The sequence below is a fragment of the Narcine bancroftii genome, chromosome 9 (genome assembly GCF_036971445.1).
Source record: "Narcine bancroftii isolate sNarBan1 chromosome 9, sNarBan1.hap1, whole genome shotgun sequence".
NCBI lineage: Eukaryota > Metazoa > Chordata > Chondrichthyes > Torpediniformes > Narcinidae > Narcine > Narcine bancroftii.
Window position 1 is genome coordinate 118762382 of NC_091477.1, and position 21718 is coordinate 118784099.

At 44.1% G+C, this 21718-nt stretch overlaps 1 protein-coding gene across 17 annotated transcripts in view; it reads left to right on the top strand.

Moving 5' to 3' along the window:
* LOC138742714 (muscleblind-like protein 1) overlaps positions 1-21718 on the top strand; it is a 275672-nt gene that overhangs the window by 247487 nt on the left and 6467 nt on the right. For 12 of the 17 annotated variants that reach the window (XM_069897487.1, XM_069897490.1, XM_069897488.1 and 9 more), the window contains 3 exons: positions 4861-4896; positions 6959-7053; positions 12829-16830. In XM_069897487.1, coding sequence (XP_069753588.1) covers positions 4861-4896; positions 6959-7053; positions 12829-13062 — 365 coding nt within the window. In that variant the 3' untranslated portion in view covers positions 13063-16830. Of the gene's footprint in view, positions 1-4860; positions 4897-6958; positions 7054-12828; positions 16831-18699; positions 18776-21718 lie in introns of those variants that run through there. The other 5 variants (XM_069897481.1, XM_069897478.1, XM_069897484.1 and 2 more) reach the window with 2 other exon arrangements.

Below are 21718 nucleotides of genomic sequence, written 5' to 3' on the forward strand. Positions count from 1 at the left end.
GGCTCCTTAAGCAATCCCTTACTAATCACAGACCACTGATGGCAAAGGGATTACTTAAAGTGGCATGCGAGTGGAAAGAAAAAGGTTGAGAAACATTGACCTAAATCTTTCCCATCTATGAACCCATCTAACTGCCTTATAAATGTTCGAAGATTCCCCACCCCCTCCACCTTTTGTGTGAAGAAGGTGCCCCTCAGGTCTCTTTTAACTCTTTCACTATGCCCTCCAGTTTTAGACCCCCCTACCCTGGGATAAAGACAATGTTTATTCATCCCTGAAGAAGGGCTCAAGCCCAGAACGTCGGCAATATATCTTGGTCTCCTGTGGACGCTGAAAGACCGGCTGAGTTCCTCCAGCATTTCGATGTATATTTACTGCGAATGCAGACTTTCGTTCTTCACCTGATAGATGCCCCTCATTATTTTATAATGATCGCCTTTCAGCATCTCCCACTGCAGGGAGAGAAGTCCCAGAATATCCAGCCCTTCCTTGTAATTCAAGCCCGCCAATCCCAGCGACGCTCTTGATCTTTACCCCGATGCCACTTGACCCCACCCTGGGTTACCCTCACAGGCTGAGCCACCCTGGCCTCATCTGTACTTTTACCCTCTGGTCTGTGGCACGAGCCCAAAAACCCTTTGCCTGAATAGATGAGCACAGCGCCAATTAATTCCAGATGAAAAGGATGCTTCGCATCTGGAAGGGGACGAGGATTCACAGAACAAATCTTCAGAATACGAAGGGCTGCTTGTCAGTCATAGCCATAACAGCACAGTACAGGCCCTTTGGCCCTCGATGTGCCAACCTATATATGAAATCTTGGTTTGGTTTCGCACGAGTTGAAGAGGTTGTGGCTTGGTCTGGACTGAGGTATCTCAGCCCGAAAATTGATTCATTCAGAGTTAGTGCAGAGTTTCAAACAATCTTTTTTTCTAAAAAAAAGAGAGCTCAGCAAGCTGAAGGTGAAATGTGGAAGGTTTGGTATGAAGTAATAGAATGAAGAAGTAATCTTTGATAAGGTCGCCCATACTCTGCTCCATCACACCCTCTGGTGGTTCCCTGCTTGAATGGCACTGTACCGCTGTAGAATGCAGACACAAAATATCTATGGTCACAATTCAATTTTTGATTTAGATGTACAGGCCCTTCTAGCTGCCTAAATACTCCAATTTACCTACAACCCCTGTACCTTTTGAAGGATGGGAGGAAACCAGAGCGCCCGCAGACATGGAAAGATCATGCAAACTCCTTATAGACAGCACAGGCCACTAGCGCTGTGATAGAGTTCCGCTACCCATTGTGCCGCCCTGAATCCAATAGCCCTATTATGTTTGAACCAGTATTTCATGGAAAAGTCTTTCCTTCACATCTTTTCTTTGTTTCTTTGACCATCTTACCACAAATATCGTTTATCAGATTTCAGGTTTATTGTCAGATGACATGTATGCCATCACATACAGCCCTGAGATTCTTTTTTCCCTGCAGGTGAGGCAGGTTTATCCTTTATTGGTAGTGCAAAAAAAATCTTCATTTTTACCCTGCTGCAAATTAGAAATCCTTTCTAAAACAAAATTGATCCTCTTGTTACCTGTTGCAGTGAACAGGAACTCACTGTCTGTGTGTTGTTCTGATGTCTGGCTCCTCCCTTGGCTCTGCCCCCACCTACCATCATGGTTTTCCCGCCTTAGATTCACCTGAGGATTATTGTGTCCACCGGCCATTGATTATAAGCTAGTCTCTGAGTGCAATCAGTCACGTTACAATTTTAATAGCTTACAATCAATGGCCGGTAGACACAATAGTCCTCAGATGAATCTGAGGTAAAGCGGAAAAATCAGGGTTTATATTGGGGTAGGTAGGGGCGGTGCCAAGGGAGGAACCAGCCCTCAACAACACACAGACAGTGAATTCTAGTTCACTGCACCTGTGCTGCTGCCCTACCCCTTCCTGCTTCACCTCCTCCCCTCGCCTTTTTATTCAGAAGTCCACCTGTTTTTCCCACATCCTTGACGAAGGGCCCAGGCCTGAAATGTCGATGGCCTTTTCCCTCCTGTAAACACTGTGTGACCTGCTGAGTTTCTCCAGCCCATTGGTGGGTGGCACCTGACCCCAGCACCTGAAGACTTTCTTGTTTAACTCCATTGTCTATGCACATTTGTCTCAGAAATGTGATAACCAAATAATTCATTTTGCTGGAGGGTTCCAGCCTGAAATCTCAACCATTTCCCCCCCACCCCACCCCCCAGATGTTGCTCAACCCGCTGAGATCATCCAGTGGATTTTTTTTTTGCTCGAGATTCCAGTTCACACGTGCCCCAAAATAATCTCTTTATTCTCTAAAGTCAGCCTGCCAGTGCCCGAGATCTGGGTTCGATTCAGACCTCAGATTCCGCCTTTGTGGAGTTTGCATGTTCTCCAAGTGCTCTTGTTTCCTCCACGTCCCAAAGATGAGTGGGTTGGGAGGTTAATCGGACACTATCTATTGTCCCTGGTGTGTCAGTGAGTAATGGAATCTGGAGGGAATAAAAATAATTGGATTAATGTAGGATCTGTGTAAATATTGCAACTCTAAAAAACTGGTGAGTCCACACTTTGGAGTATTGCGTTCAGTTCTGATCACCCCATTACTGGAAGGGTGTGGTTGCTATGGAGAAGGGGCAGAGGAGATTCACCAGGATGTGTGTTGCCTGGATTGGAGAACATGTCTTATTCAGCAAGGTTGACAGAGGTTTTCTTTGGAGTGATGAAGGGCGAGCAATGAAAAGATTATGTCGGGCTTAGATAAGGTGGACTGCCAGCTCCTTTGCAACACTCGCAAAGAAGCAGAGGACATCTGCATAAGCTGAGAGGAGGAAAGTTTTGGGGGAGGCTAGTGGGTGTCTGGGATGCATTACCAGGTGTGGTGTGGAGGCTGGAACAACAGGGATTTTCTGAAGACTCTTAGATGGGCACATGGATGTAAGAAAAATAGAGGGCTGAGTGTGAGGTAGGGAATTGGATTGTTGTGGCCCAGGGTTAGGTAGATTGGCACGGCATTGTGGGCTGAAGGGCCTGAGCTGTGATATTCTGTGTTCTAAACGAGCAGTGTGAACTCGACAGCCTGAAGGATCTATTTCTAATTCTCTCTCAGCAGTGTTGTTTTGTCAGAACAATGAGATCTCCCAGGCTTTTCAAATCAGTGGTGTGGGATCTTTGCCCTCCACCTCAGGAGGTAATGCCTTGATGAAGGGCTGTATCCGTACACATAACCTTCCCTGATTCTCACTAGGCCTTGGCCACGAACATCCTGCCATGATGCAGCTCATAAAAAATTACAGCCATCCATAGATGCTGAAGGCTCCCTGGTGTGGAACGTTGGCACGGTGATTGGCAGTGCAAAGCTGGCACGGTGATTGGCAGTGGAAAGTTGGCACGGTGATTGGCATTGCAAAGGTGTATGGTGATTGGCAGTTCAAAGCTGGCACAGTGATTGGCAGTGCAAAGCTGGCACAGTGTTTGGGAGTGCAAAGCTGGCACGGTGATTGGCAGTAGAAAGCTGGCATGGTGATTGGCAGTGCAAAGCTGGCATGGTGATTGGCAGTGGAAAGTTGTATGGTGATTGGCAGTACAAAGCTGGCATGGTGATTGGCAGTGCAAAGCTGGCACAGTGTTTGGCAGTGCAAAGCTAGCATGGTGATCGGCAGTAGAAAGCTGGCATGGTGATTGGCAGTGCAAAGTTGGCATGGTGATTGGCAGTGGAAAGTTGTATAGTGATTGGCAGTGGAAAGTTGGCACGGTGATTGGCGGTGGAAAGATGGCATGGTGTTTGGCAGTGGAAAGCTAGCACGGTGATTGGCAGTAGAAAGCTGGCATGGTGATTGGCAGTGGAAAGCTAGCATGGTGATTGGCAGTAGAAAGCTGGCATGGTGATTGGCAGTGCAAAGTTGGCATGGTGATTGGCAGTGCAAAGTTGGCACGGTAATTGGCAGTGCAAAGCTGGCATGGTGATTGGCAGTGGAAAGTTGTATGGTGATTGGCAGTACAAAGCTGGCATGGTGATTGGCAGTGCAAAGCTGGCACAGTGTTTGGCAGTGCAGAGCTAGCATGGTGATTGGCAGTAGAAAGCTGGCATGGTGATTGGCAGTGCAAAGTTGGCATGGTGATTGGCAGTGGAAAGTTGTATAGTGATTGGCAGTGGAAAGTTGGCACGGTGATTGGCAGTGGAAAGATGGCATGGTGTTTGGCAGTGGAAAGCTAGCACGGTGATTGGCAGTAGAAAGCTGGCATGGTGATTGGCAGTGGAAAGCTAGCATGGTGATTGGCAGTAGAAAGCTGGCATGGTGATTGGCAGTGGAAAGTTGTATGGTGATTGGCAGTGGAAAGTTGTATGGTGATTGGCAATGGAAAGTTGTATGGTGATTGGCAGTGGAAAGTTGGCATGGTGATTGGCAGTGGAAAGTTGGCACAGTGATTGGCAGTGGAAAGTTGGCACGGTGAATGGCAGTGGAAAGTTGGCATGGTGATTGGCAGTGCATAGTTGGCATGGTGATTGGCAGTGGAAAAACAACAAGAGAGAGAAAAAAATATATCTATTAATCTACATTAGATACCAGCACACATGTTTACGTATGTGTCACATGTTTACGTATGTGTCACATGTTTACGTATGTGTCACATGTTTACGTATGTGTTTCACACAAAACACATGATTTCCTTGTAGATTTGGATCGATTTATGTGCTGAGAAAGCACCAGCTTCTGTTCCCTCAATAACAATTTTTTTCCTCCTTGTGACAATGGTTTCTAATTACACATGTGATGGGTTGTTTTAATTCTTTTCCCCTTTCAAATCCACCTTCCTGTTGCAATGCATGATGGGCAGGCTCAATATTGTGCATGACACCCGCTACAAGTGTTGGTAGGTGCCAGCTTTGTTCTTCGATTATCCGTACCTGTACAATTTTTACTCACAGTCCCTTCAAAGTCCACTACTGAGACCAGACTCCCCTTGGCCTTGTACCCTTCACTTGTTGTGCCTACCCCATCTGATTACTCCCATTGCCGCTCTTTCCCTCCCCTCAGGCTTCTGAGCCCTTGTCCAGTTTCTCATCCTAAGTAGCATCCTCTCCAACTATTCCTTCTCGCCACATGTTGCAGACCTGACCTTTGGTTTGGTCCCTTCATAATGGTATAGCCTTGGATTTCAGCAATGGGGGCAAGATGGGGTCATTGCTGGATCCACGGGTTTGAATCACCTGATCCTTCTTCTCCCAAATTCACCTGTCACACAGTGGACGACGGCCTCGTCTTTCACTGGCAGCTAAGCGCAATGGGTCAGAACCTCGATAAGGGGTCCCATTGACTGACTCTTTTGAGCCACTGAGATCCATCGTCCACTGAAGAGTCCTCTGGTTCTCCAGCATGATGTTTGATTGGTGCAAGATCATCGTCTGTTGAAGAGTCCACTGGTTCACCAGCGTGATGTTTGATTTGTCCAAGCTTATCGTCCGCTGAAGAGTCCACGGTTCACCAGCATGACATTTGACTGGTCCAAGCTCATCGTCTGTTGAAGAGTCCACTGGTTCACCAGCATGACATGTGATTGGGTCCAGGTTGATCTCCAATGCAGAGATTGGTTGAACTAACCAGCCCTGATCCCTGAGTTCATTGATCCTCATAAAAACAACAGGTGGAGGCCATGCAACTGCCCAACCTGATCTAGGATTGGAAGAGAGAAAAAATCAACCAAGTCCCTGCTCTTTGTTATCATCTGCGTTCAAGAAGATCAGGAGTGAGAAAGAAACTTTGTGGCCCATTAAATCTGTACTTGCTCCCTGAAAAGAATCCTCCATAGAGTCCCATACTCCCCTTCCTATCTAATATATCCTTCTCAAGCAGAGTTCTGATTCCCTTACGAAAGTTACAATCGAATCTGCTCCCGCCACAGTGCGCTCTAGATCACAACAACTCAATTGATGAAAATAAATGCTCTTTTCCTCCTTGCAATTCGATGTTTGCGAATTTTGGTTAAGAGCGGCAGGTTACTCGGGACTAGTCCGAGTCCGAATCCCATCTCGGAACGGTAATCCTGACTTCCGACGGCCTAGGTTTGCTCATAGATCCCCCTTGCACAGCATCTCGTTGCAGCCTTACGTGCGCCATTCAGACAGAGCTCTGCCATTGCAGCTTCTCTTTAATGGTGCGTTACCTCTTTAAAGTCACACGGCATTGTGTTGATCTGTCTAATCCCTTCTCTCCCTTACACCACCCCCACCCCTCAAATTTCACTGCTCCCACCAAACTGCTTGACCTGATAATTGATGACGAAACTTGATCCTTCTGTTTGGAGTCATTAAATCCCGGCCAATTTTGGTGAAATTTACGAGTGGACTTTGAACGAATTGTGATTCTCAATGCTAAGGTCAATTTGAATGATTAGAGCTCTTTGTTACATAATTTAGCTTTTCAAATGATCCTATTAATAATTCTGAAGCAGTAAAACTTTTATAAATCTGGCTTTGCAATAATGGATAACTATTGAATTCTTTATAATGATTTGTGGCGTAATTAAATGTTTGACAATATTTAGATTAAAGCAACACTTTAAACTGCTTTTATGTTTCATGATATAATCTTAATTTCATGTTGTTGAGAGATGTGTAATATTAATATTTTATGAGCTTGTAAAAATTGGTTTGCCTAATTGTTGTTAATATTTTCCTCTTTTGTGTCTCTTTTGATATCATGTGCTCTTTACTGCTTGGTTTCGCCTTCCCCTTCCACCTCTCTACTTTCCATCCAAATTCTCCTTCCCTTTTCCTTTTTCTGACCTCTTTTACCTTCCCGCCCTGTTACCCGCGGGCGATGGCCACCTCTCGCCCCCATGTCCTGCCATGGCTTCTCCCTGCCCCTTTCTCCCCCCACCCCACCCGCCTCCGCTCTCCGGCCACCTTGCCGCTAAATTTTTGTCTCAAACGAAGTACCAATGATGCACGGTGCTAATCCAGCGGCGGTTTCGGCGGCAACAACGTCTGCCACAAGTGTCCCCTTTGCAGCCACAGCCACCACCAATCAGGTTTGCTCATTTACAGCTTGCTTTCCATGGAACCATCGCCTGTAAGATTGTGGCTTACTTGTCTGCACTTATGCTTGAGATTGTCATCGCTGTAATCTGCCAAAATTAAAATCTCCACCCCCTTTTTAAATATTTAATTCACATGAGCAGGATCCCAATTGGATTTGGGACACAGGAAAGATTTTACATGCTGGAACTACTGGAGGAACTGGGCCCTTCCTGGAACGTTGGAGTGAAACAAGATGGCTGTGATTGGAGTTAAGGCACAAAAATTCAGGAGAAACTCAGCAGATCTCACAGCATCTGTAGGAGGCCAAGGAGATTTGCCAGGATGTTGTCTGGATTAGAAAATAAGTCTTATGTGGCAAGTCTTACCAGAGCTGGGTCTTTTCTCTTTGAGGCGAAAAAGGATATACGATGGCCTAATAGAGGCCTACAAGATTATGAGAGGCATAGATAAGGTAGACAGCCAGAACCTTTTTCCCAGCACTGGAGTTGCAAGAACCTGAGGACATTTGAACAAAGTGAAGGGAGCAAAGTTTAGGGCAGACATCAGGGGTAAAATTTTTTTACACAAGGCCCTTTCAAACTGCCATGGAAAGTGGGGTTGACCAAGCAATTTGCCCGTTTTGCGCCCCAGTTATGCGACAGTTTGAAAGGGTTCAATGTGGTCAACCCCATCGGAAACCAACCGGGTCCCTGACCTACCACAGAGGTAGTCAGGGAACCCAGTTCAACTTACCTAGGTCTTGTCCATGGGTGATTTGAACAGGAAAATGGTCGGCCTCCTTATTCCAGTGACATCATCGCTTGCATGCGTGGGTCACCGGGCAGGCAGCTTCAGATCATCTGGCAGTACCTCCGGTGAGTGCGTGACGTGTCATTGCGGGAAGCGGGATCCCCCTTAAATCACCGTGTTGGTGGTTTAATCAGTCCATCCCCCTGTGATTTGAAAGGTGCTTCCAGCACCTTTGCCCCAGCAATCGCACCCAGATCCCAGGAGGGCTCCCCAGGTGCTGCAGTTTAAAAGGGGCTACTGAGAGTTTTGGGTGGCTGGTGTGGTGGTAGAGGCTGCAACATTAGAGGCATTTAAGAGACTCTTAGACAGCCACATAGATGAAAAACAAATAGTGTTTGGTTTTTTTTAGTATCTATAAGTCGATACAACGTCATAGGTTGAAGGGCTTGTACTGCACTGCAACGTTCCATGTTCTCTATAAAACCAACATTTCGAGCCTGATCCCTTGATGCCGCAAGACTTGCTGAGTTTCTAAGGTGTATTAACCTTAACCATTGGCTGTGTGACCTATATTTCTCCAGCATGTTTGCCTATTGCACTCGAAGCATATCTTCTTGTGTAACTCCTACTGGCTGCATGAATTTCCTGTAGGTACTCTAGTTTCCTCTCACACCCCAAAGACGGTGCAGTTTGTTTGGTTAGTTATCCACACTAAGTCGACCCTGAGTACTGGAAATAAATCCAGGGTGAATTGATGGCGTTTAATGTTCACTGCAGGTTTAGTAACAGTAAGACCCCTGTTATCTGGAATTCAAACAACTGCCAGCCTCAAACAACTAGCAAAAAAAAGCAGAAAATAAATAGTTTAAAAAATGCTTCAGTTTAAAATTGACGCGCCTTGCCGTTAGTTTGTCAATCACACAACACAGAGTCTCAAGCAACAGGAAAATTCACTTATCCGGCACCCATAGGTGCTGGATACAAGGGGTTTTACGACATATCAAAGGATCTGTTAGTAGTTTTCAAATTTTTCTTTCCACTTAAGTAATCCCTATGCCATAGGTGCTCTGTGATTAGTAAGGGATTGCTTAAGATGGGATGTGGGTGGGAAGAAAAAGTTTTTAAACCACTAGTTTAGATGCTACAGGTATCCATGACTCAGGGATCTTGACAAGTGATCACTGAAATGCTTTTTATCCCTCTTTGTTTTTATTTTACATTTTTTTTATTTTCATAGCCTCCCCAGGACAAATCACACAAATTCATGGGGGATTCATTGCTGGAGGAATTAAAAGGTCCTACTCTAACCATGCCCCCCTACACTAACCATGCCCCCCTACACCAACCGTTCTGTCCCTACACTAACCGTGTAGGTCCAAGGCACAGCCTATGTTATCTCTTAGATTTTGCTTAAATCATCTGGGAGATGGGATAGCAGGGTGAGTTTGGCCTCATTTCTTCCCATTCCCACCCAATAGGGCAGTACAATTAGCGTAGGGGCAGAACAGTTAGTGTAGGGACAGCACAGTTAGCGTAGGGGGGCACGGTTAGTGTAGGGGTGCATGGTTAGTGTAGGGGTGCATGGTTAGCGTAGGGACAGAACGGTTAGTGTAGAGACAGAACGGTTAGTGTAGGGGGGAACGGTTAGTGTAGGGGTACATGGTTAGCGTAGGGACAGCACGGTTAGTGTAGGGACAGAACGGTTAGTGTAGGGGTGCATGGTTAGCGTAGGGAGAGCACGGTTAGTGTAGGGACAGAACGGTTAGTGTAGGGGTGTATGGTTAGCGTAGGGACAGCACGGTTAGCGTAGGGACAGAACGGTTAGTGTAGGGACAGAACGGATAGTGTAGGGGTGCATGGTTAGCGTAGGGACAGCACGGTTAGTGTAGGGACAGAACGGTTAGTGTAGGGGTGCATGGTTAGCGTAAGGGAGCATGGTTAGCGTAGGGACAGAACGGTTAGTGTAGGGACAGAACGGTTAGTGTAGGGGGGCACGGTTAGTGTAGGGGTGCATGGTTAGCGTAGGGACAGCACGGTTAGTGTAGGGACAGAATGGTTAGTGTAGGGGTGCATGGTTAGCGTAGGGAGAGCACGGTTAGTGTAGGGACAGAACGGTTAGTGTAGGGGAGCATGGTTAGCGTAGGGTGGCATGGTTAGTGTAGGGACAGACCGGTTAGTGTAGGGGGGCACAGTTAGCGTAAGGACAACACAGTTAGTGTGGGGAGGGGGTAGGGGCACGGTTAACATAGGGACATCATGGTTAGTGTAGGGACAGCACAGTTAGCGTAGGGGGGCACGGTTAGTGTAGGGGTGTATGGTTAGCGTAGGGACAGCACGGTTAGTGTAGGGACAGAACGGTTAGTGTAGGGGTGCATGGTTAGCGTAGGGACAGCACGGTTAGTGTAGGGACAGAACGGTTAGTGTAGGGGGGCACAGTTAGTGTAGTGGTGCATGGTTAGCGTAGGGACAGCATGGTTAGTGTAGGGACAGAATGGTTAGTGTAGGGGGGTACGGTTAGTGTAGGGACAGACCGGTTAGTGTAGGGGGGCACAGTTAGTGTAGTGGTGCATGGTTAGCGTAGGGACAGCATGGTTAGTGTAGGGACAGAACGGTTAGTGTAGGGGGGCACAGTTAGTGTAGTGGTGCATGGTTAGCGTAGGGGGGCACGGTTAGTGTAGGGACAGAACGGTTAGTGTAGGGGTGCATGGTTAGCGTAGGGACAGCACGGTTAGTGTAGGGACAGAACGGTTAGTGTAGGGGTGCATGGTTAGCGTAGTGACAGCACGGTTAGTGTAGGGACAGAACGGTTAGTGTAGGGGGGCACAGTTAGTGTAGTGGTGCATGGTTAGCGTAGGGACAGCATGGTTAGTGTAGGGACAGAATGGTTAGTGTAGGGGGGTACGGTTAGTGTAGGGACAGACCGGTTAGTGTAGGGGGGCATGGTTAGCGTAGGGACAGCACGGTTAGTGTAGGGACAGACCGGTTAGTGTAGGGGGGCACAGTTAGCGTAAGGACAACACAGTTAGTGTGGGGAGGGGGTGGGGGCACGGTTAACATAGGGACATCATGGTTAGTGTAGGGACAGAACAGTTAGTGTAGGGGGGCATGGTTAGTGTAGGGGGGCATGGTTAGCGTAGGGACAGCACGGTTAGTGTAGGGACAGAACGGTTAGTGTAGGGGGGTACAGTTAGCGTAAGGACAGCACAGTTAGTGTGAGGAGGGGGTGGGGGCACGGTTAACATAGGGACATCATGGTTAGTGTAGGGATGGCATAGTTAGTGTTGGGGGTCACGGTTAGCGTAGGGTGACATGGTTAGTGTAGGAGCGGAATAGTTAGTGTAGGGACAACATGGTCAGTGTAGGGGAATATGGTTAGTGTAGGGGACACAGTTACTGTAGGGGCAGCACGGTTAGTGTTGAAGAACATGGTTAGTGTAGGGAGGCACGGTTGGCGTAAGGTGGCACGGTTAGTGTAGGGTGACATGGTTAGTGTAGGGAGGCACGGTTGGTGTAGGGGCGGAATAGTTAAAGTAGGGGCAGCACGGTTAACATGACGCTGTTACAGTGCCAGCGAGCCAGGTTCGAATCCCACGCTGTCTTTAATGAGTCTGTATGACTCCCCGTGTCTGCGTGGGTTTTCCCCAGGGATTCTGGTTTCCTCCCACCATTCAAAACATAGAGGAGGTTGCAGGTCATTTGGGTATAATTGGACAGCACGAGCTTGTGGGCAGCAAGTGTCTGTTACTGTGTTCTATATCTAAAAGAAAATCTCATTGGTTAATGGATGCATGAGAGGATGTGAATGAGGGATATAAAATTCAGACAGGTTGAGTTAGGGTGGACTGCAGGAAACATATTCCCGCATCAAAGTAGTTTAAGCTAGAGGATTTAAACTGGAAAATCTGAAGACGCTGGGGTCGAGTGCGATGCACAAGCGTGCTGGAGAAGCTCAGCAGGTTACACAGCATCCGCAGGAAGTAAAGGGTAACTAATGGTTCAGGCCTGGGCCCTCTGTCAGGTCAGAACCACAGAAGCATAGAGCATTACAGAAAACAGTCCCTTTGGACATTCTAGTCTGTACCAGACAATCCATACCCCTCCCATCCATGTACCTGTCCAAATTTTTCTTAAATGTTAATATTGAGACTGTATTCATGACTTCACTGGGTAACTCGTTCCACACTCCCACCACTCTCCGTGTAAAGAAGTCTCCCTAATGTTCCCCCTAAACTTTTCCTCTTTCACATTTAACCTTTGGGGTTTATCTTACTAACCTCAGTGGAAAAGCCTACTTGCATTTACCCTATCTATACCCCCTCATAATTTTGTATAACTCTATCAGATCTCCCCACATTCTTCAGCGCTCCAGGGAATAAAGTTCTGACATGTTTAACCCTTCCCTGTAACTCAGCTTTATTCTAGACATAAACTTGATGAAGGGCCCAAGCTCAAAACATTGGTTGCTCTCTTTATTCAGTAGATGCTGCATAATCTGCTGAGTTTCTGCAGTACATTTGTGTATTAAAGCTAGAGGACAGATGTAGGGTAAGGGTTAAGAGATTCTAAGGGGGCTTTTGTTCACCCAGAGAGTGGTAAGTACCTGTAAAGACTGCCTGAGAGAGCGGTGGAAGCAGAGTGGATGACAGCATTTAAGATGTGTCTATTGAGCCCATGAATCGCCATGGCATAGAAGGCTAAGTGCTGGATTATGACAGATGGGTGCTCATGATGTAGTGTGGACATGTTGGGCTGAATGGCCTTTTTCCATGCTTTATACATTTGATGGCTCTAGGCCATTGAAGAATGGAGAAGTCAAGAGGGTGGCTTCTTGAAAAATAAAAATTGGGAATTATGATAGACAACTTCCTGCTGAACATAGTAGTAATTTCAGATTTGCTTTATCACGTAGGTAGTTGGAGAAACATGAAATTAACTTTTATTGAATTTATCCTGTTTAACTGCATAATAATGCTGACACATTGCATTAGTTCAAATGACTGAAAAATGTTTTACCGCTAATTTTCATTTGTACTCAGCATCTGATGCCTCTCATGTCAGTGTCCAATAATAGTCGGCCAAAATTGGTGGATTCAGTTGTCCTGATATCGCTTTTCCATGGTCGCAATGTCCTGGCGAAACCTTTCACCATGTTCTTTACTGACTGCACCGAGAAAAGCAGGGGAAGAAGTCCAAGTGCGAACGCAGAAAATGAATTTTGCATCACATGTCATGCTTCATGGTTTTGTATGCTTGGTAGATTTAAAATATGACAGAAAATCACAAAATACATTCTATTTTTAAAAAATGGTACGTGATAGGAACATTTTTAAAGTGATTTCCATGATCAGCAGCCAAAATCCATAAAATATACCCAAAATTGTTCAGGAAGCAAAATCTTCGTTGTCCAGTGTAATCAGCGAAAGGGAGAGGGGAATAGAGCATTTTAGTTAATTGTGTTTAGAGATCAGAGATCCAATGGCAAGGCTGGCCATCCCTAATCTCTCTTAGGGACATGAAAGTGAGCTGCCTTCTTGACACACTGTTGTCAATGGAAGGAGTTTCAGGATTTAAACCCCAGGACGATGAAACAATTCCATTGCACAGTAAAACCCCTGATATCCGGCTCCTCTGGAGATTGGCAGATGCCAGATCAGTGTATTTTCCAGTTGCTTGAGACTTACTCTTATACCTGCATTAAGAGTAAATCGTTTAAAAGATGAAAAGGCAAAAATACTGTTCTGTACTTACACTGAACAAACTTCACTTGTCTGAATATATAAACCTTAACTCCTGAAAGACGAACAATAACATTATAGACGATCAATCCCACCACCAATTTTACTGATAAAGCCTCTGACCGGGGCAACTCTTACTAAGTAGAGATAAGGAGACACTTTAAGGGAGTCACCCCATCGGCAAGTGGCATCAACCGGCTCTTCATCCTGGGCGATACCATTGGTGTTTCACGTGATTTTATTTCAACAGCTGCTACAAGAAACCACCACCAAGGCTCTCTGCTGGCTGAATATTTGCACCCCTCTTCACCAAGGGTTTTTCTGTAGCATCAGAGAAAATTTACTTTTACCATTTTAAATTTACATATTTTTAACCTATAATTATTTATTTTATATTTTAAAATTTCTTTTCCTGTATTTTTTTTGCCAGTTGCTTGAATTCCAGATACAAGAGGTTTTGCTCTGTTTCCAAGTTACATTGAACCTGGATGTGATGGTAGCCCCATCTGCTAGTTGAGGTCATGGGATTGGAAGGTGTTCAGGTCAAAGAAAAAAATGTTTGATTTCATGGTCCATGGGCTGAAATTTTTAATTAAACCGAAAATATGACGGAGTTGGCAATTAGAGCTGATCCTTTGGTTCTCATGTGTGGGAAACAAACTCCTTTCCTTTTTTGTGTATATCTCAACATGACACCTCTCAAGCTCCATATTATCCACATAAAGATTTAGCCAAGAGTACTTGTGGCAACACTTATTGTGTTGGTGAGTTCAAGAGGCAGAACATCCAGTTCCACTCTCCCTAGTTGAAGGAAAGGAAGAATTCATAAAAGTGTCTTTGATGAGAACCCAGTCTTCTCACAGTTTCATGCCTGAGAATGATTCATCCCCTCCCTCAATCATCTCCTATCGTCGCTCGTGGAAAGAGATAAACAAAGAGACACTGGGGGCCCTCACCAGCATCTGTGAGTAGAAATGGTCAGTCAATGCTTCAGGTGACCCAGGGCGCTGCCTGATCTGCTGAGTCCCTCCAGCCTCTCGCTCTTTGCTCATGATCCCATCATCTCCAGGTTCTTGTCTTTCTTACAGCATTGCCAAATGCTTGAACCGATGGGATAATTTCTTTCGCTGAGATGAGTGAATTACATACAGTCCAGATACAAGGTTAAAACACGAAAGTCTGCAGACACCGTGATTGAAGTAAAAACATCACACTGGAGAAGCTCACCAGGTCAAACAGTGGACTTTGTAAGATAAAGATACATGATCATCCATTCACAGACCCATCTCCCCTTCCCCTGTTTGCTGCTGTGCCCTCCCTCCCTTATTACCACCTATTACCTCCTGCCTGTGGGACTGTGCTCCTCCCCTTGTGCCCCTCCCCAACCATTTTGTTTAGGCGTCTGCCTACATTCTGCTTCTAACTTGATGAGGGGCTCAAGCCCAAAACGTTGGTTATGTATCTTTATCTTTGCTTCATAAAGTCCACACAACCTGCAGTGTTTCTCCAGCGTCGTGTTTCTATCGTCTGGAGCAGTGGTTCTCGACCTTTTTCTTTCCACTCATATACCACTTTAAATATTCCCTATGCAAATATCGGGGTACAAGATCAACGCAAGTAAAAGTGAAGCGATGCCAATGAATAATGCGGATTTCACAACGTTTAAGAAAGAATCACCATTTAAATGGCAAACACGAGCAATCTGATACCTAGGTATTAGACTAGATAATAATCTAGGCCATCTATACAAATTAAATTATCAGCCATTAATGAAGAAATTACACTTAGAACATTGGAAAGATTTACCACTAACACTGATAGGAAGGGTAAATTGTATTAAAATGAATGTCTTCCCAAGGATATGATACCAATTCCCTTAACAGAGAAATACTTCAATGAGCTAAAGAAAATAATAAGGAAATTCTTATGGAAAGGGGGGGGGAAACCGAGGATAGCACTAGATAAATTAACAGAATGGTACAAACAAGGGGGCTTACAGCGACCAAACTTTAAGAATTACTATAGAGCAGCACAATTAAGATATCTATCAGATTTTTATCAAACAAGGGAAAGACCAGATTGGACTAGGTCAGAGCTAGATAAAATAGGGGAGAAGGTACCAGAACATATACTTTATAAGTGGGAAGAAAAACTGGTGCAACATAGAAGTTCACCAGTACCGAACCATCTGCTCAACTTTTGGAAGAAGATTCACGTAGAAAGGAAAAAAAAACAAATTACCAACTACCAAAATTATTATTCACGTAAAATCAACTAATCCCTTTCACAATAGATAACCTTTCCTTCAGAGTTTGGGAGAGAAAAGGGATCAAAAGAATAGAAAATTGTTTTTTGGGAAATAATTTATTATCATTTGAACAAATGAAGTACAAATATGGAATAAATCATGGTACAATGTTTGCATATCATCAACTGAAAGTCTACTTAAAGGACAAATTGGAAAGCAGGCTGAGGTTACCAGAAGGAAGCAGCTTTGAATATGTGATTACAGAAACAATGATAATTAAAAGATTTATAACAAACATGTACATCAAACTGCAAGAGAAAGAGAACGATGAAATAAGCTGTAAACCCAAACAAACGTGGGAACAAGATCTAAATGTAAAGATAAAAAATGAAAAATGGGAAAAGCTATGCTCCGGAACTATGAGAAATACAATAAACACGAGGTTACGCACGATACAATATAATTGGTTACACAGGCTATATATCACGCCCCAAAGTTAAATAAATGGGACCCAACAGTATCAGATAGATGTTTTCGCTGTAAGAAGGAAACGGGAACAACAGGACATGCAATTTGGGGATGTGAGAAAGTGGAAAAGTTTTGGGAAGATCTAAATCAGATATTAAATAAAATCACAAAAAGCAACATACCAAAAAATCCAGAGATCTTTCTTCTAAGTAATATAAGAAGTAAAGAACTTGGCCTCGATTTGGATGAAGCACAAAAAAGATTTATTATGGTAGCCTCAGCTGCAGGAAAAAAATGCATAATGTTAACCTGGAAATCAGAAGAGAGCCTGAGAGTACAGCAATGGTACATAGAAATGAATAAATGTATTCCATTGGAAAAAATAACATATAATTTAAAAAATAAAGTCACAGTATTTGAACAAATTTGGGAACCGTGCATGGAACACATCAGAGAAGTCCTACCGCGGACCCCCTAAAATGACAGAATGAGAAGAAGACGAAATGAACTGACCCAGTGTGTAAAAGTAGATGATACAATTTTCTTGTTTATTTTCATTGTCTGATAACATTGTTTAATGGGTTTATTGTAATGTATATATTGAATGTTTAGTGGGTGGGGAGGGGGGTGGGAAGGAGGGAGGGGGGGAAAGGGGAGAAAATGACACTGTATATTCAAGAGGGAAATGTGTGTGTGTATTTTGGTCAACATGGTTCATAGTGTGAAAAGTTTTTAAAAATTTTAAAAAAAGAAGTGGTTTTAAGAAATCACATGAGATGGGAAAAAAATGAAAGGACGGGTGTCAAATTAAGAGGCTGACGGGGTGTAAGCAGCAGTATGGATTTCTTGGGTGGAATGGGATGTCCTTGTTCAGGCGTGGTTATGCCCTGCATTATGCTTGTACCTTAAAATGGCTATGTATCCTTCCTAACAACAATAAATGCATCCGAGTTTAACGGGAAAAAAAAATTCCCTATGCCATCAGTGCTCTGTGATCAGTTAAGGATTACTTAAGTTTGGAGGAAAAAGGTTGAAAACCACTGTTTTAATCGTACCTAACTGACTCGTTATGTGCACCGTTTCAGAACTCCAAAGGAAATGGGCCAATAATAATTCTTCTCAAGCAAAATATTCCAGTAACAAATGGGTCTAGAGCAGTGATTCTCAACCTTCCTTTCCCACCTACATCCCACTTTAAGCAATCCCTTACGAATCACAGAGCACCGATGACATAGAGAATACGTAAAGTGGGATGTGAGTGGAAAGAAAAAGGTTGAGAAGCACTGTAGATACATTCATTGCATCATATGCACATTTAGGCTCAAATGGCTTCATTTCACATATAATACCACAGTCATGATACAATTACTTTCAAGATATTTATGCTATATTCAGTGCACCATGTATCCAATTTGCCAAGAATTCAATATACTGCGCATTCATAAGCACATTCCTGCCCAGGAAGTCATTCAATTTCATCAAGCTGATACCACTCTCCAAAAGCTAACCCCACCCTCTCTCACTGTCACTGTATTCTTCCTTAATTATCCATCTAATTTCTTTTGAAAAGGCTGAATTGAACATGCATCATGACCAAGGGGTATAGGTGAAAAACAATCTGTGATAGAAGAGGATATTTTTCACATGAGAAAACATCCTTCTTCACTTACCAGGTCCATCTATCATGGTTATGTAACTTTATCTTTGCTAAATAAAGTACGCTATTTAACCTGCTGAGTTCCTCCAGCATTGTGTTTTTATCTCAACCATGGTGTCTTGTCGACTGCCCAGGCAGAAAAATAAGGTGTTATTCCTCCTGTTAATGGTCCAATGTGTCCTTCACTTCTTCCCTCATAGCTTCCATTATCACCTTCTTCACATCAGACTCCTATAAGAACTCCACTATTCCTTTCCAGCACACAATCTCCCTTTGAACTCTGGGGCTTGTTGGGCCACTTCAGATGAGCCGAGAGCAGCTGCCAGGTGGTTCAGCAATCCATGACTGACAGTAGAATTATTTATTCAATTAAAATAACATTAAAAAAATCCCCCAGCTACACTGGTGGGATTCAAACTCCTGTCAGCACATTGCCTCGAGCTTGTTCATTCTGTCACATAACCTCTGCTTCATGGTTCACCTCATCTCTAACAGTCCAGTGTCTGTACCCTGCTATTTCCAACACTGTCTAGAAAATAACAAGCAACACTTGGTTAAAGTAGAGGGACATAAATCCAATGACACAGTCTTTCCCGACTTCCAATATAACTCGCATTGCAACAGTAGAGTCTGTGTTAGCCTTGGCCCATTCATTATTACACAGTAGCTGGAAGGCTTTTGTAGCGATAATGCGTGTTTCCGGCACTTGGTTGCTTTTTGTGTTGTCTCCAAACTAATTTATTCACTATACTTAATGAACGATGTACGTTAATTGCAGTTACTTTATCCTTCTACACAGATGCCCATAATATCGGTGGATCATTTGGCAAGTCACAAGTATGTTACTCAGATGTAGACTATTTCTTGGTTGAACAGTAAGTTTCCTATATTTTCATCCCTTATGCAAATATAAATTTGAAGCTTTGAATGATTACTGACATATTTTAATGCTCATGTTGAAATGTCTCCAATATTTAAATTTAATTTTTTTAAAAATTTAGACACACAGCATGGTAACAGGCCATTTCGGCCCACAGGTCTGCGCCACCCAATTAACCTACACCCCCCCCCCAGTATATTTTGAATGGTGGGAGGAAACCAGAGCCTCTGAGGGAAAAAAAATCCATACAGACGTGGGGAGAATGTGCAAACTCCTTACAGATAGCGTGGGATTCAAACCCATCCCGATCGCTGGCGCTGTAGCGGTGTTGCACTAACCGCTACGCTAACCGCACCGCCCTGATTGAAATCAGAATCAGAATCAGTTTGTTGCATTGAAATTTGTTGTTTTGTGGCAGCAGAAGGTGCAAAATCACCATTCCGTAAATACACGATTTTTAAAAAAAATACCCTGTGTAAAAAAGAGGAATTGAGGTCATGTCCACAGGTTCAGAGATCGGATGGTGGAGGAGAAAAAGTTGTTTTTGCATCATTGAATGTGTGTCTTCTGTCTCATGTACCTACATCCTGACGGTAGCAATGAAGAAAAGGCATGGCTTGCCTTGTGAAAGTCCTTGAGGATAGAGGCTACTTTCTTGAGGCACTGCCTCTTATAGATCGGCACATGGATGTAAAAAAAATAGTGGAGGGGTATCAGTATGAGGTTGGGAAAAATTAGATAGTTGTGGAGTAGGTTTATATAGGTTGGCACAAAATCGTGGCCGAGGGGCTTGCACTGTGCTGTAATGTTTTGTGTTCCAATTGTTTGAATCTTCCTACCCCTCACCGACACCCAAATCTTGTTGAGGATCCAAATATTAATATGTTCCCAGCTATAGATGGCAAATTTGAAGGTGATTGCTTTCTTTCTGCTTTTATTTTTTTTAAAACATTGACGAGCAAGCTAGCAGTAGCTTGCTTCTAAAATTGCCTGGACAGAGAACAAGCTTAGAACTTGGAACATAGAATGTTACAGCACAGAACAGGCCCTTCAGCCCATGATGTTTTGCCGACCCATATGTACCTACCAAAAAATAAACCCCTTTACCTCTTAATTCTCAATTTTTGTCTGTGTCCCCTCACCTTATACTGATGTCCCCTGGTGTTTGTTATTCTCACCCTGGGGAATAAAGCACTGGCTGTCCACTCTCTCATAGTCTTGTAGACCTCTATTAAGTCACCTCTCCTCCTGCTTTACTCCAAAGCCCAAGCTCAGTTAACCTTGCACTTGGCACATTCTCCAATCCCAGCAACATCCTGATAAATTTCCTCTACATCCACCCCAAAACATCCTCATCCTTAACCTAATGAGGTGACTAGAATTGAAAGCAATACTCCAAGTGTGGTCTTACCAGAGATTTATAGAGCTGCAACATTACTCGTGGTTCTTGAACTGAATCCCCCAAATAATGAAGGCCAGCACGCCATATGCTTTCTTAACCACCCTGTAAACTTGTCTGGCAACCTTGAGGGATTATTTTGCCTCTCCAACTCTGACTGTTTGCTTGCCACAGCACACAAAGCAACACATTCCTGAAATTCCGCTGCCATCCATGGAAATTGGAAGTGTGTTGGGTTGATGGTGGAAAGGGGGATGGTGGTCAGATGAACGATCTATCTTCCCTCTTGAACCACGCTGGACTTTCCCCTACATTCCCAAATACACAGAGCTGGGGTCAGGATACACTTCATGTCTGGCCTCTCGGTTTTACACCTGCCTTCTATGCAGTCTTTCGAGAACCTACTTTCTAAGAAGTCTGAAGAGATTTGGCACCTCTGAATATTCCATCCAACAAGTGCAGGTTGACTGTAGCAAGTATACTGACTGGTTCCATCACAGCCTAGTTGGGTAATTCGAATGCCCAGGAGCACAGAAGTCTTCAGAAGGTAGAAAATGTAGCGAGATCCATCACAAGCTCTGAACTCCCATCCACTGAAGGCATCAAAGTGCTGCCTCAAGAAGGTAACCAACATCGTAAAAGACCCCCGTCACCCTGGAATAACATCTTCTCACTGCTACCTTTGGCCAGAAGGTGCAGAAGCCTGAAGTCTCTCTCTAGGTTCATGAACAGTTTATTTCCAATAGCCAACAGGCCCTTGAACCTCCCCTTGATGCCCGAATCAGGGGCTGTTCAGACTCCATTCCAGGGCTGTCTGTACTCTTGCAAAATCACATTTTTAGAAAGATTTTAACTTTATTTACAGCACAGTAGATACCGACTCCAGTCATTTAAACCCGTGCCACCCAATTACTCCCAAATTAACCTATTGTTTTGGAGGGTGGGAGGAAACCAGAGTACCATGCAGACACAGCAAGAACTCAATACAGACAGCGCCAGATTCAAACCTCGGCCCCTGGAGCTGCAATAGTGTCACACTAACCACTAGGACAATTTGAATATGTATTATCTATCTTTTGTATTTATTGTATCTAATTCAATTGAGAATACTATTGTAGAACCTGAAAGTAAGGATTCCAGGGGATATATCTGGTGCATCTATAACATCTCCATTAATTTGAATAGATTTGCCAATCATCAATATTTTAAATATATTTAAATTAATATTTTATTTTAATTGGTGTACATGTGACAACATGTACAGGGAATGCAGCCGTGGGAGAGCAGCAGCAATCATCAAGGACCCACACCACCCACCACACGCTCTGTTCTCGCTCCTGCCATCAGAGAAGAGGTTTGGATCCCACAAAACTCGCACCACCAGGTTCAGGACCAGCTGCGACCCCTCCACCATCAGACTCCTCAATGAAAAACTCAATCAGTTTGTTTACATTGTTTATTTGTTTACATTTGCCCCCCCCCCACTGCCAATAAGTGATAATTCTGCTTTGCCTGCAGGTAAAAGAATCAGGATTGTAT